The sequence below is a fragment of the Macrotis lagotis genome, chromosome 4 (genome assembly GCF_037893015.1).
Source record: "Macrotis lagotis isolate mMagLag1 chromosome 4, bilby.v1.9.chrom.fasta, whole genome shotgun sequence".
Lineage (NCBI taxonomy): Eukaryota > Metazoa > Chordata > Mammalia > Peramelemorphia > Peramelidae > Macrotis > Macrotis lagotis.
In genome coordinates, this window is record NC_133661.1 from 112,649,995 (window position 1) to 112,666,468 (window position 16,474).

The 16,474-nt window shown below is 36.7% G+C and overlaps 1 protein-coding gene across 3 annotated transcripts in view; it reads right to left on the reverse strand.

The window, feature by feature from the left end:
* WBP1L (WW domain binding protein 1 like) overlaps nt 1-16,474 on the reverse strand; it is a 91,940-nt gene that overhangs the window by 64,173 nt on the left and 11,293 nt on the right. Inside the window, exon 1 of one of the 3 annotated variants that reach the window (XM_074233808.1) lies at nt 2,050-2,261. The exons of the other annotated variants lie outside the window; for them this stretch is intronic. Coding sequence (XP_074089909.1) covers nt 2,050-2,076 — 27 coding nt within the window. The 5' untranslated portion in view covers nt 2,077-2,261. Of the gene's footprint in view, nt 1-2,049; nt 2,262-16,474 lie in introns of those variants that run through there. 3 annotated transcript variants of the gene reach the window in all.

The following is a 16,474-nucleotide window of genomic DNA, read 5'->3' on the forward strand; positions in this document are numbered from 1 at the left end:
TAATTTTCTATTTCATTCAGGTAGTAAAGTCCATTAACAGACAGGAAGGTAAGGTACTGTCCTGCCCTGACCCATCTAACACTGACTTGACCTTCTACTTTGACTAAATGGCAGCTTTCCTTCACATTTTTGTCAAAAATAAAACAACATTCTTAGCAACAATGTGACAAAGTGAACCTGTTTCTCAGTTTTATTCTTGCAAAAAGCTAACAGCCTAGATTTTACATGGAGATAAATCAAAGAGTCATCTGAAAGCAAGTTCACAAGCTGGAAATAAACTCCATAAAAATGCTGCCATTCCATACCATCAATTCCTTGCCACACCCTGGCTATCAGGGCTGACTCATATGAGTTAATTCTCTGTACAGTTATCCTAAATTACAGAAAAGCTTATAAGAATTGATACCAAACAGTTTTCATAAATATCACAAAATGCAAGATCTCCCCCATCTGGCTGCAGGCTTTGGACCACTAGCTTCCCTACACTCTCCAAAAAGGAAGCAGCCTTCTGAGTCATCTTGTCTTTGTGCACTTAATTGTGTCTACTGTCCACTGGCAATCAGAAAAAGTACTGAGAGTTCAATCTGCTATGTACTGGACTAGTCTTGAACTACCTAGGTTTTGTTCTCAGTCTTGCTCATGACCTCTCTGTTCTCCCTTGTAGGTTTGCTTTTTTTTAAAAGACACATCTTTTTATTTGGGGGAGTTCAGAAGAGTGCCACTTGCCTATTAGCTGCCTCAGAGGGAACACTACCAAGAATTAACAATATCAATGGCATATTTCAAGCTTCTCAAAAAATTATTCTTTCTCACGAAAACTATAAAGAACTAAACAATCAACACCCGTGTGGGCAATCTTTTTCTTTTTTTTTTTGAAAGACTAATCACAACCAACCTCAGTAATTTTCTATTTCATTCAGGTAGTAAAGTCCATTAACAAACAGAAAGGTAAGGTACTGTCCTGCCCTGACCCATCTAACACTGACCTGACCTTTTTCTACTTTAATAACTGGCAGTTTTCCTTCATATTTTTGTCAAAAATGAAACGACATTCTTAGCAACAGATAAGTGTCAAAGTGAACCTGTTTCTCAGTTTTGTTCTTGCAAAAAGCTAAGAGCCTACTTTTAAACTTAGCTGATTTATTCCTCCCACTCTGCCTTTCTGTGGCTATTCCTTATTCTAAGCAAGGGCAAAAACACAGCTCAAGTTGTGAGTCCAGTTGGGACATGCCCTTCATAGTTGAGCATGGTTAGAGTTACACATTCTCATAAGCCAGCTTCCCAAACCAAGGGGGGGGGGGGGCGAGAGAGGCAGAGAGGGGAGGTGGCCTGCACTGGATCCTAACTCTCAGAAAATTTATTTGGCAGCAGCAACAGCAGCAACCAGGTCTATCGCTCATTCTATCTTAGGTTACTGGCTATAACTTCGGGCTGTTTCTTTAAACTAACTCACAAAGCAATTCATTCCTGGTCTCTGAAGTTGCTATGAGGGTTCTGTGCCCACTCCACTCCCACAATACCCTTCCTAATAGCAGCTTGTATCCACTAAACTCCAGTGCCATCATTACAAATTGTAAACAAGAATGCATGCTCTGGGACTTTAAAAGACAGACCTCTCACAGAGGTCTTCTAAAACTGCATACTGAGATTCTGTCTCTGGTGGTCAGTCAAATAAAAATGGAGGAAAGGTTCTCACTGTTGGCCTTATTACTAATTTCTCTCCCTCAACCATCCAAACTCCTTTCCTCAAAAGGTACCCCAGTCCAGTTTTTTTTTTGTAGGATTTGCAGGTCTAGCACTATAAGAGCTATAGCAAAAAGAGGTGGCATATGGCAAAATTCAATAAAGCCTTTGACTTTGAGTGGATTTAAGGGTTAGCAGAAGGAAGTGTGTCTCAAGTAGAGGAAAGAAGAGTGTAAAGTACTGGGTGGGAGCCGGCCTGTCACCACCTGGGAGGCATTTTCTAAAACATTTCTTTCACCCAAAATAGTAATAAGCTCCCTCCCTCACTACCTCCCCAAACACAGAACACAAAACCAGTAGAATTACCTGTCTAAGACCCCAAAGGAAAGGCATCCTGCAACAGCATCATCCACACACTTAGGTTTCAGAATAAAAGGTTGTTAGAGGTCTTTAATAACCATGTCTCATCTAATACAGGCAGACTGTGGCTGCAATCCTATTTGAACTGGACTTCCTTAGCAAAGAATATTAAGTAAACAGTACTGGGACCAACCAAGCCTACTCCCTAACTCCCTCCCTCCTGCTTCCCTCACTCCCCCTTCCCTGCTGTCCCACCCTCCACCTTCTCGTGACATCTCTCAGACACAGCAAAGCCTTCAAACCATTTGCCAAAAGGGAAATGACATCAGCTCAAGTATATTAAAAAAAAAAAAACACCACACCACTTCAGACAGCTGCTGCAGAACACCACTGAGGATGTGCTGTAAATTGAGGATGCCCAGGTAACTGCTGGTTCTGGTTCTGCTGGAGAATTTAGGTATGCAACATGACAAATCAAGGTATACTTTAAATAAAACTTCCAAATCTACAAAAAGTCATCATGTCTCAGGATAAGAATAACTCTAATCAATGTTTCTCCTAAAAAAAAATTAAGTAATGGTTTTACAAAAACTTCTCCCATAACATTTCTAGGAAGAAAAATGTAACATTCTTATGATAACATGGGAAGATCTTCACTGCTACCAGCCCTTCCAACCTTCTAAAGCACTGGCCATGAGGAAATTAGAGTACCTTATCTCCACCGCGGTGCCTATACAGACACAGGGACTGAGCTCTATCTGTACACCGACTTCTAAGGTCCTCTCCTCCCTAGAGAGCTCCTATTTCATAAACAAACTGAGCATGTACAAGATGCCAATGTCTTTCTTCACTTGCCTTACAAGAGGTACAGCAAGTACCACCATAATTTCCAAGTGGCCAGAAAAACAGACTAAATTTAAACTGTGCGTTGGCTCTGAAATATTCTTTATCTTAAAATATTTCTGAGGGGCAGTTAGGTGGCTCTGTGGATATAACACCAGCCCTGGAGTCAGGAGTACCTGAGTTCAAATCTGGCCTCAGATACTTAATAATTGCCTAGTTGTATGACCTTGGGCAAGTCACTTAACCCCATTGCCATAAAATAAATTTTAAAAAATAAAAAATTTCCGTGCTTTTCTCTGAATCCAATTTCTCTCACCTATGGAACAAGAGTAGCTCTCTATCTACCACCAAGCAATTGCCCTCTTATTTCCATTTCAGTTAATGCTCAAGTCACATAAGTTTTGCCAAAGCTTAGCAATGACAGCATAAGACAAGGATTCCTAGAGTCTGGCTTGGACTGGCAGACAAGGTTCCTTCTACAAAAGAAACTTTACAAATTCTTCATTTGTTTTCTTAAAATTTTCAAGCTCTAAAATTGTCTTTTGCATTCATCATGGCACATCTTCCTTTATCATCTACCATAAGTATATAGTGTATTCTATGCATAAAATATACTATATAAATATTATAGGAAAGACTTTTAGAAAGGTTTTCATATAGAAGCACTGTGCTAAGGTCTAGGTAAGTAAAGCAGTGTGATCAAACACTGCTATCCCAAGCTCTCCCTGAGAAAATGAATCATACTTAACAAACTGAAAATTCAGAAGCCCTAATACAGCATTATATTCCTCCTAGGTGTAAAATAAATGATGGTAATCTAAAATATCATGAGCTATTTCTTACTTTCCAAGAATGGTAATCAATTAGTTTATGTAGTATTCAAAATTTGATTCAGTCAATAAATTCTTCGTCCTGAAATGAAGAAAAATTGAAAGAGTTAACAATCACCCTACACAAACTGGCTTGGCTTTTAAGGAAAGCAATCTGGAATCTTGTCCAAAAGATTATCAAATTGTGCCTACTTTGTTGCCCAACAATACCACTATTATGCCTCATACATACATACATACATATATATATATATATATATGTATGTATATGTGTGTGTGTGTCAAAAATATCAAAGAAATCAATGGAATCATAGATGTGAAAAAGTACTTATAGCAATACTTCTGTGATGGCAAAGAAGTAGAAACTGAGGGGGTCTGTTGAAAAATGGCCAAACAAGTACCATATGTATGGTCAAACTGATACCATAGTATAAGGATGTGATAATTATATTGTGTTATAAGAAATGATGCAGAGTTTTATTTCTGACATAGAACGAAGTAAGCAGAATCAAGATAATTTATAAAATAACAACAACATCATTAAGACAAACAACTTTGAAAGATTCAGGAATTCTGATCAACACAATGATCAATCATAAAGGCTCATGATAAAACAATCTATTAACTTTATGTCAGAAAAGTAATGGACTCAAAGTACAGATGTACACACTCACATGTGTATATATGTGTGTGTGTGTGTGTGTGTGTGTGTGTGTGTGTGTGATAGACATGCCAAATGTGTGGATTTAGTTTGCCTGACTCTGTTGGTAATAGGGTTTTGTTTTTTCTTTCTTTCTTTCTCAATGGGGAATGAGACATTAGAGAGTGATATTTTCACTAACTAAAAAATAAATAATTTTTAAAAAATACTCTATACACACACATAAAAGAGAAATTTTTTATCCTGACAGTTTTATGACAGAAAAGAACTAGCTGACAAAAAAAATACCTTATTACAGCAAAGACCGATTCACCTATTGCTGTGCCCTGCCTAGTGACAGATGGAGTCAGCTTCAGAATTCAAAAGACAGGATAAACATCAGCAATTTCTTATCTCCTGAAAAAAGGCTCCTTATGTAAGAAGTCTGGGCTCAGACCCATGATGTTCCAAAGGTAGGTCATATCCTTCCCCAAATAACTTAGTCAGCAATCTACCAAACTGCAACAATGTTAATTTACTAACCTCTTTTTAAAAGAAAATACACATAGAACTATCAAGTTGAAATATGTTCCATTGTGGGGTGGCCAGGTGGCGTAGTGGATAAAGCACCAACCTTGGAGTCAGGAGTACCTGGGTTCAAATCCAGTCTCAGACACTTAATAATTACCTAGCTGTGTAGCCTTAGGCAAGCCACTTAACCCCATTTGCCTTACAACACAAAAAAAAAGAAAGAAAGAAAGAAATATGTTCCATTGAAATTTAACAATTTGGGGACGGCTAAATGCCCAGTGGATAGAGCACCAGCCCTGGAGTCAGGAGTACCTGAGTTCAAATCTGGCCTTAGACACTTAATAATTACCTAGCTGTGTGGCCTTGGGCAACCTCACTTGCCTTGCAAAAATCTAAAAAAAAAAGTAACAATTTTACAACTGCTCATCATACCTAAAATAATTCATAGGCTAACTCATTTGGTTCAGTTCAGCTTTTCTTCTCCCCCAGTTCATATCACCTTAAAACAGTGATAGAAATGTTATCTTCTAATTTTGTATTATGATAAACTACCAATGAAAATCACACTTATTTCATTATGGTTTTAAAAAACAAACTCAACAACAACAACATAGGAAGATTTATCATCTCCAGCTCTAGGAAAATATATTTTAAGAAACTGAAGGTTACAATGCTAAGGAAAATTAAAAACCTCACAAAAATGAATGTTGTTAATGGGGTCAGGAAAAGGAGTAAGAATGAACTTTCTTAACAGTCTGGGGGGGGGGAGTGACCCAAGACTGTGAATCTGAAATTTTTTATGTCTTAACAGAATCATTCAAAATCAGAACCTCTTAGCCTCCAAAACCTTCCTCCTGATCCTATTCTTGAGTGCAGATGATTGAAATTAATAGGTAAGAGTACCAAACTTTCAATCTTTCCATACATGAAACAATTCCCCATTTGACCTCCCAAAGAGAATTATCAAACATCTGTTGATCCTAAATATCTGAAACTTGATATATCCATCTTCTCCTCCCAAACAGAGATACTAAGCTTTTTCCATCCACATATATTTGGCTTACACATTGAAGGAAATAATAATTCAATGTTAGGAAGATTTATTTAGCAATCAAGGGTTCTGAATAGCAAGGAGTGTCCTTCCTGGTCTAAGTTTTTCTGAATGTACATAAGGAGGCAAGGAAAGAAAGAACATCTATAAAAAGTAGAAAACTCTTTTAAATTAAAAATACCAAGTTTCTATCAAAACTTTCAAAAATCATTTCAATATGTTTTACTAAAAGCCAGCCTAAAACCATAATGTACAAAACTAAACCAAAAAGAATGAAAATAGCTAACAATATAGCTATAGGTTTAAGCCACTCAGAAAATGTTCTGATTTGGGCCTAGTCAAAAGCAAATCCTAAATCCACTTGTGTGATAATAAATGCAGACTAAGCCTTACTTGGAAACCAATAAACTCTTAAGTAATCAAGTTGTGGAAATACCAAAGGGATTCTTCTAATCCCAGGAAACTAGATTTACAAAACTTAGCTCTAGTGACTGGAAAGGCATTTGATGCTGAGAATTCCTTGGCTGCAAGAAACTTAGAAAAACTGGCAGTCTGTGTGTCCTGGGGTTGAGCCAATGCAGATGTGGGCCAGACTTGCTGATGCAAGAGTAAACAAACCTCTCCCATTTGCAAGGCAGCATGGGGGAAATGACATGCCACAGAACACTTTCCTTCCAAAAGGAACCCCCACACCCCTATGACTGTCATCTCACTATGGGCTCTGTTGAAGAAATAAAGATGGGTAAACCCCTACAGAACTATAACTTTCCCATCACTAAGGATAAACAGAAACATTTTGGAAAAGAATGAATGTACACCAAGAAACATTATTTCCACATCAATTAGAGCTTCTCTTTCACAAATGAAAAATGAGTAGTGGAAAGAGGGGAAGTCTGGGATAGAATTTTGGTCAAAATTCTTTCCTTAAATATTCCTTTCTCTTTCTCCACATAACAGAGAAAAAGGCAAAATAAAAACAGATGGGGGAAATGGGGTTCCCTCAGTTTTGACCAGTTACACAGTTATTCATCCCTTTAATTCATCTAGGAAAAATTTTAAATCACTGCTCTATGTTCAGTCATCAGTTCAATTCTATATGAGAAATAAAGTATATCTGCTACTTTGCAGAAATGAGAGATCTGTGTTGTCACTGCCCAAATTTTTAGGCTTTTTCTATACATTGACCCATTATATTTACTTTTTTATCTATTTTTCTTTTTTTCCTTAAAAAAAACTCTATTTAGGGGGCAGCTAGGTGGCACAGTGGTTAGAGCGTAGGTCCTGGAGTTAGGAGGACCTGAGTTCAAATGTGACCTCAGACACTTAATAATTGCCTCACTGTGTGACCTTGGGCAAGTCACTCTTAACCCAACTGCCTTAAAATAAAAAAAAAATTAAATCTTACTTAAATAAAATTCTATTTGTTATAAGGAATGGTTCTCTGGGAAGAGACAGGGGAAAAATACTAGGGGAAGCTATGATGATTTTTAAAAAAACCAAAAAACAGACCAATAGTTTCTAGTTTACTGAGAAGACAAGTTAGATGCACATAAAATACAAATGTTCTGAGGCAATATGATTAAATATTAATTGATCAGTATAGACAAAAGTGGTAAATACGGGAAAGTCAAAGAAGGAATAAATCATTATGGGTTGGAACAAACAGATTTAAACTAGACCTCAAATAGATAAGTTGTGGACAAGCTGAATAGTGAAAGAGGTCATTGTGAGGAGAGACAAGGCATTAATCAAAACTTATGTCTGAGGGACAATAAAGATCAGCCTATCTAGTGAAGTATTGAGTCAGAAAATAGAAGAGCCTTTTAAGAAAGGCAAGGGCTAACTTATCACTTCAGATATATATATATATTCATACATACATAGACAATGCATTTGAAGAGGGGCTGAATGACTTGTGATTTCAATGGTATGAGGAACTTCTTGTGAGAAAACTGCTTCTACCAATGCTGATAGACAGTTTTGCAACTTCATTCTCTAGGCCACTGAGCGGTTAAATGCCTTCCCAAGGGACCCCAAATTATATGTGAGAAGAATCTTTGAAACCAAGTTGTCCTGACTTTCTACCTATTCTGTTATACTACCTCATTATATATTTAACTTGACTGAATAACTCCCCTCAACATAGTACCAACCCTTCTCATGAATAGGATAGACTGAAGGATAGAAAAAAGGAAGTACAAGAATTCCTCTACTTAAGGAAGTATCTTACTTCATCATTCTTCCCAAATTTACAGTGCATAATAAAGTCTGGGATAGCTTTGTTTCTCTTTTTTCAGAGGGAAGGAGGGAAGAAGGAAAAAGAAGATCAAATCTGTGAGGCCACTAGTCTGTAGCATATTCACAAAAGTCTGAACAAAGAAATAAAGAGAGCAAAAACTGAAACAGGACTACTTCTTTGTTCGCTCTCCTTTGTTCTCTCATTCCTTTCCACTTTAACATGCATGGAATTGAAAATCCTTCAGCTGTTGACAATTGATTGGTCCACAAAAATTTATAACTCTGACAACCAGTTTTTGTTTCTATTCTCAGAGACAATACTGGCCTGTAAAAGATGCCCCTGAAAGTTAGCTGTAACAGATAATTAATGGGCTGTTCCCTAAAGTTACCACTTTGGTTTTAACAAAGAAATCCTTGTTTGGTTCATTTTCCCTGACATGTAAATAATCCAACTCAAATCAAATGGGTTATGTTCAATAACACCATAAGGACCAGTAAGTTTAAGGATCAGACCATCTCCATCCAATGGGCACATTTTGAGTCTCCTAATGAAAAGTGCTATAGTGAGAAAACTAGACTAAGACCAAAATAAAGGCAAGTTTCATCAACAGACACAATCAGAGCCAAGCACTACTTGGACAGGAAGCTCAAATAAGAAGAGTTGGGTCTTCTAGGTCATTATAAAGGCTTTTTTCATTACAATAAACTTTGGACTACTGGGGATAATTAGAAGTAGGTCAACACTGTGTACCATATAAGCACAATGTAATCAAATGAATATGTGACCTAAATATTAAGGGTCAAGCTTAAAAAAATAAAAAAGAACCATAAGAAATATTTTTCATAGTTCTAAGGATTAAATTACTGACAAGGGGTAGAAGCAATCCTAAAAGATAAAATACATAATTTGATTACATAAAATTGAAAATCTTTTACACAAAATGAACAAAACTGCAAAAAAAAGAAATGGTGGTATGTTAGGGGGAAAATGTAGGCAGCAAGATCTGATAAGGATCTAACATCCAAGCCACATCCCTCAAAAACATTGGTGGTAAAAGAATATAAACCAACAGGTTTCAAAAAAAGATTTGCAAACTTTTAGTGATCATATGAAACACTGCTCCAAATTATTAAGAAAACTGCAAATCAAAACAATTCTTTAGATTTATCTCATATCCAGCAAATTAATGTAAATGGTGAAAATGGGAAATCAATATTGAATCATTGTAGCAAAAGACATACTAATTCACTGCTGGTGGAGCTGTCAATTGGTTCAGCAATTCTGGAAATCAATTTGTAATTATGCTAAGAAAATAATTATAAAGTCAATACATTTAACCCATTATTAAGTGCAGTGTACTAAGCACTTTACAAATATTTTCTTCAAGTCTCACAACCCTGGGAAACAGATGTTATTATTATTATCCTCATTTATAGTTAAGGAAACTGAGGCAGACTGTGACCATATATACTTCATACATGCATTGGAGCATTTACCCATTGTTAGACATACACTTCAAGGAGCTCAATGACAAAAATGAAGGCACTACATATACCAAAATATTTAAAACAGCACTTTTTATAGTGGCAACTGCAAATAAAGTGCATACCCTTTGATAAGAGAATGGCTATATAAAATGTGGTAAATGAATGTGAGGCAGCTAGGTGGCGCAGTGGATAGTGGATAGTGGATAGTGGCCCTGGAGTCAGAAGTACCTGGGTTCAAATCCAGTCCCAGACACTTAATAATTACCTAGCTGTGTAGCCTTGGGCAAGCCACTTAACCCCATTTGCTTTGCAAAAACCTAAAAATAAGATAAAATAAAATGTGGTACATAAATGCAATAAAAGTATTGCTCTACTAAAGGATATGATGACTGTAATATTAGAGAAATGAGGAGGCAGTTAGGTAGCCCAGTGGATACAGTACTGGCCCTAGAGTCAGAAGGACCTGAGTTCAAATATGACCTCAGACACTTAACACCTACTAGGTGTATGACCTATTAGAGCAAGTCACTGAACCCCATTGCCTCACAAAAAAACAACAACAAAAAAAAAAACCTGAACAAATATTAGAGAAGTGAGGTCTCATGACCTGATAAAAAATAAAGTAGAACCAGGTCATATAAATAAAAAAGACCAAACAATAAAATTGAACAAAACAAAAATAACCACAAAATGAAAATGAATTCTGTGAAATTATATGACCACACTTGGTCCCAAATAAGAAATGTGGTCAGGACCCCACTTCCATTTGCAGAGATGGCTATAAGTGTGGAATGTCAGACAATAGATAATGTCTTTTTCAATGTGTTGGTTTGTTGAACTAGGTTTTTCCCTTCTTTGTTATAAGGCAGTCTCTCTGGAGGAAGAGACATATCAGGAAACTTAGGTGATATAAAAATAAAAGATACCAATAAAATGTATTTTAAAATAAACTTTATGCTGAAGGAAAGAAAGGAAGTTACCTGTAAGCAGAAAAGTAGATGAATGGGGTATGTGACTGGCCCCCCCATAGGGCAGCTTATTGGCATAAGAAGACAATAGACAGCAATATCTAGAATGACATTCCTGATACAGACCAAGTCATGGCCTAGCTAACAATGACTAGAACAAAACTTCCAACCAGTGCCAACAGACCATACAGCCTAAAGGCTGTTAGCTAATCTTCCCACAGTCAGCCATTCCTACACAACTGAGAGGTACATAGAGAGACAACAAAAAGCAAATTAGCATCATAAATAACTCAAGATAGGGCCTGGATCACAAAGGAAGTTGAAGAGCAAAGAGAAAACCACTTATTACTGAAACTAAGAGATTATTTCTAAAAAGGTCAGCACCCACCACCAACTCTATACTATGGAAGGAGGAGTTTATAATTATAAACAACTGGCCTTCACCGATTATTCAGAATAAAAATTTTGCTTATAATTGATCTCATGACATCAAAGAGAAAGAAACTAGGATAGACCCTATCTATTTCAAAGCTTCTCCAGAAAATTAGAAGAGCTAGGAAGTGAGTCATTATGTATATCAATACTTGGAGGGCACATCTTTTCCTTCCTTGAAACCTCCTCATTTCCAAGAGCTGCTACTGCCAGGAAATTCTACATTACCTCAGTTGCAAGTCTTCTGTAGATGAGGCTCTTTAAACTTAACAAGGCTAGTCCTTTGACAAGTTATTGCTGGGCCTGTCCTTGAAAACTTCCCAGGATGGCAGGACAGGCTAAGGCTTGCAGTTCTCTGGTACAACCTTCCAGAACTCAGGATCACCCCTATCCCACCCATTGCGGGGGGGGGGGGGGGTAGATTTTTGCTTTAAATCAGGATGCACTTCTGAGATTTCCCTTCACTCTGTGAAGGTTATTCTCCTGAAGCTGTCTCAGTAGTTCAGCCCTTTAAATCACATCTGTTTTAACAATCCCAACAACTTTAGGTCAGGCATCAGTCATCTAGGTTCTCTAAAGAAGCTCAAGTTATCTGGATGCCTGACATGGAAAAGATATGCTGACCAAGGCTTTCCTTTTCTCATGTCTAATTGAAATGCAAACCCTGATAAGAGGTTTTGGTTGCTCTTCACACAGCCAACCAACCCTTCCTTTTTCCTCTCCCACAAAAGCAGTAGACAAGGATATACAAAGTTAATCTTTCCCCTTCACTGTGATCAAAAGATAGTAAAAAAAATATGTACTGAGGGCAAAGAAAACTTAAGGAGAACAATCAATCAATAAGCATTAAGCTCATATTCTGTGTTAAGCACTAAATAAAACTCATTTTCTAATGAGAAAATTTCAAGGAACAGTAGTTAAATAGTAAGGAAATTCTTACAGAGGAATTTGTTATTAACTAACTTAAGGAGTCTAATCATTTATCAAACTTGATAAAAACAATTAGCTGGACTTTGTAATGGCCAAAACCAAAAATCTTCTCCAGTATAATCTACAGAAGTGCTACCAAGTTTCAATTGTTCAGCCTTGACCTGAATTTCCTCACAATGAATGCTTTCAAATATGACAGGTAACTTACATAGGAATTCTAAAAAGGAATTCCTATTGAGGTATGGGATAGACAAAATAACTTCTGAGATTCCTTCCAACTCAAGAGTTATTACAGGGGCAGCTAGGTGGTGCAGTGGATAGAGCACCAGCCCTGGAGTCAGGAGTACCTGAGTTCAAATATGACCTCAGATACTTAACAATTACCTAGCAATGTGGCCTTGGGCAAGCCACTTAAACCCATTGCCTTCCAAAAAACCTAAAAAAGAAAGAAAGAAAGAAAGAAAGAAAGAAAGAAAGAAAGAAAGAAAGAAAGAAAGAAAGAAAGAAAGAAAGAAAGAAAGACAGACAGAAAGAAAGACAGAAAGAAAGACAGAAAGAAAGACAGACAAGAAGAGTTATTACAATGGCTCTGTTAAGATCAATATTTATTTAGAGAACCAAAGACCATGTCCCAAACTGATATCTCACAAACCTATCTACACTACCCCTCTTTAGTACAGAAAGGCATATGAGTGAAAAAGACCTAGTATGAAAATGCTGGCACAAAAAAGGATATAATCACATGGAAAAGAGAAAGTCAATAAGGATACTCTCTAAGCCTGGAGAGGCCCCCAGATCTTCCTCCTAGATACAGACTAGGTTATTTTTATGATGACCACCAGTCCTGCTCCTCTCTGAGACTTTGTCCAAATCTATAATTCTCCAACAGCTGAAAGCCAACTGTCTGATGCCTTGCTGAGTAGTCATAAACCACTTTCTTTAACACCTTGGCATTTCCCAAGCTCTTCTAGTCAAAGGTCCGATCTGACTCAAGTTGGCCCAATTTCTCTTAGGAGAATAAAAAGACTTTCATTTGAGGTGACAAAGGAAGTGATGGCCTTTCCATTCATAACTGGAAGTAAAAGAGACTTCAAAGCAACAGATTTTTTTGCTCTAAATTGAACACGGGAATATCAGGAAAACTTTTGAGACAAAAATTTCAAGTATAATCAAGAGACTAAGAATTCTATCATACAACACAAGCAGCAACAGCCCCAAGAAAAGAAAACAGTGACATCATGTTTCTTACAGATACTTACACAAAAAAGTTATTTGTCAATACATACACTCAGCCAGGTGTAGTAAAAACAACTTCTAAATCAGAAATCAAAAGTTTAAAAGAGTAAAAAAAAGAAAATGCCAAGACAAATTTCACACTCTCTTTGCCTCTGTATGGTCCTACACTTCTCTTCAGATTCTAAAGATGGATAACCAATCACGCAATTCTTCTACTAAAAAAAGAAAATAAATATATAAACCTCACAAAAGAAGTCTTCCTTTTTTTTTCTAGAGTAGAAATACCTGGTGGAGTCTTAAACAAGGGGAACAGATAAGAAAACAAATGAAAAAACAGTGTTATGAGAACCTATGAATATTTTTAATACTTTAATAGTGCATGCTGTTGGTTTAGGAAAATGTACAATAAACACAATTACAAAAGAGCAATAATGTTTAACTGTTAAAGATCAAAATAGACATAACTCTTCATTCTAGAAGCCACCTTCCAAAACCATGAATGTTCTTAAAATATTCTAACCTTTAATTTTATCAGCTTCCAAAACAAACACCTGAGATCTTGAACCAAGACCTGGGTCTTAGACTGACAATGTCTTTAAACTGTTTATCTACAAGAGAATCTAGTTTCCCACAAAATAAACTATAGAAAGAGGAAAAATCAAAACCAGTTAAATCAAAGCTGAAAAATTCCTGAATAATAAGTTCAATAATTACCTCTCAAATGGTCAAAGATATAAAAAGGCAATTCTTAGATGAAGACATTAAAGTTATCCAGAGTCATATGAAAAAATGGTCTAAATCAATATTTATTAGAGAAATGCAAATTAAAAGAACTCTGACATACTACCTCCACCTATCAGATTAGCCAATATGACTAAAAAGGAAAATGATCAATACTGGAGGGGATGTGGGAAAAGGAGGACACTAAAGCATTTCTGGTGGATATGTGAACTGATTCAACCTTTCTGAAGAGCAATTTGCAATTATGCCTAAGGGGCAATAAAGCTATACCTTTGATCCAGCAATACCACTACTGGGTCTGTATCCCAAAAAAAATCACAAAAAAAGAGTTTAAAAAAAACACACTTAGAAAAATATTTATAAAAGCTCTTTATGTAGTGGCAAAGAAATGAAAATTAAAGGGATATCCATCAATTGGGCAATGGCTGAACAAATATATGAATGTTATGGAGTACAACTATTCTATAAAAAAAGTCATGAGGAATGAAAGACTTACATGAATTGATGCTGAGTGAAGTGAACAGAACAAGAAAAACCAGTTGCACTAATAGCAATATGGGGTGATGATTCCTATGATGGACTTGATCATTTCTGCAGTAAAATAATCAAAGCCAATACTAAAAGACTTGTGATGGAGAATACCACATTAAAAGAAGGAAGTTTAAATGCAGACCACTTAATATCTTACATTTTTTTAAAAAGTTGCCTTATAGGGGTGGCTAGGTGGAGCAGTGGATAAAGCACTGGCCCTGGAGTCAGGAGTACCTGGGTTCAAATCCGGTCTCAGACACTTAATAATTTACCTAGCTGTGTGGCCTTGAGCAAGCCACTAACTCCATTTGCCTTTCAAAAACATAAAAAAAAAAAGTTGCCTTATGAATTGTCATTTTTTTCTCTCTAATTTTTTTTCTCTTCCATTCGGATGTGATTCTTCACTCACCACATGAATAATATGGATCCATGGTTAGTTTAGCCTGGTTATAGATGTAGAGCCTGTATTACATTGCATTGTCAAGGGGAGGAAGAGGAAAGGAGAAAAATGTAAAAAACATTGCTGAAAACTGCAGTTCCGTGTACTTAGAAAAATAAAGAAATGGGAAAAAATATTCAATTATCTATCAAGTACCCATAAGGTGATAGGCAGTGGTAGGTACCTAAGATACAAAGACAAAAGTCTCTGCCTTCAAGATCCTTTCATCCTCCTGGAGGGGAACAACATGTACACAGGTAAATAAATACAAAATACACCTCAAAAAAGTCAAAGTCATTTCAGAAGCAGGGAGCACTAACAATGGAGGGAAGTGGCAAAGGCCTCTTGCAGGAAGGGGGCACTTAAACTGAGCTAGAGATTGTCAAAAAACAAATAAAGAGAGAGAGCATTCCAGGCATAAGGGACAAACAACAAAGCAGACAGGAGATTGAATGTCTTGCACAGGGAGTATCAAGGAGGCTAGCTGGGTTGAAATGTAAAGTGCATTAAGGTGGAGTAACATAAAATCAGTCAAACAGAGGTTGGCATGCAAAGCAAGTGGAGTTTGCTTTTTATTCTTGAGACAATAGGAAGTCATGAAACTCCTCAGGTGTTTGGAGTCACCATAGGTTTTTAGAATGATCAATTTCTTAGCTATGGGGAGGAGTGATTCAAAGTGAGGGAGTAGAAGGAAGATCAATTAGGAGACTTCTGCAATAATCTAGGCAAGTAATGAAGAGAGACTTAACTTAAGTGGTGATTGTGGTAGTGGGAAATGTTGTAGAGGAAGAATCAATAAAACTTAGCTATGTAGGTGAGGGAAAGGAACAAAGAAGAGGAAATAGTGAAATATGATCCTTGTATACCTGGGTAAACTGGAAGGATTATGGATCCCTGGACAAAGTAGGAAAGTTATGAGGAAGGATGAGTTTAGGAGGAAAAGCCAATCAATCCCAAAACTGAATACCTATGGGGCATCCACAAGAAGATGTCAAGGAGGCAGCTTGTAATATGGGACTGGAGCTCAGGAGAAAGGTGAGCCCTAAATATGTAGATCTGGGAATCATCTACAGAGATGACAGTTGAAATCAATAATGACAAATGATGAGATCACCAAAAGATAGTGTAGGGATAGAAGGCCCAAGACAAACACTTTGAGATACCCTCATATCTAGAGGACTTGAACAGATGATGATCCTGTAGGACAGGAGAGGTCAGATAGGTAGGAAGAAAAAATAAGTAAAAAACATTTATGAAGATCTTATTATATGTTTTGAGAGCTAAACCCTGAAAATGTAAGCACAAAAAAAAAAATAAGAAAATCCTCACCTTCTACAAGTGAAGAGAACCGGGAGAATAGGATCACAAAAACTTGGAAATATTTAGAAGTTTCCAAAAAGCAGTTTAACATTCATCAAATGTCTCATATTCCAAAGTTTTATAAGTATATATCTGTATGTCTCTGTCATTTTCAGCTCTTAAGTCTGCCCAAAATGTTTAGGTCAGTCTTTGCTCCACCTAGTGGAACTGCTA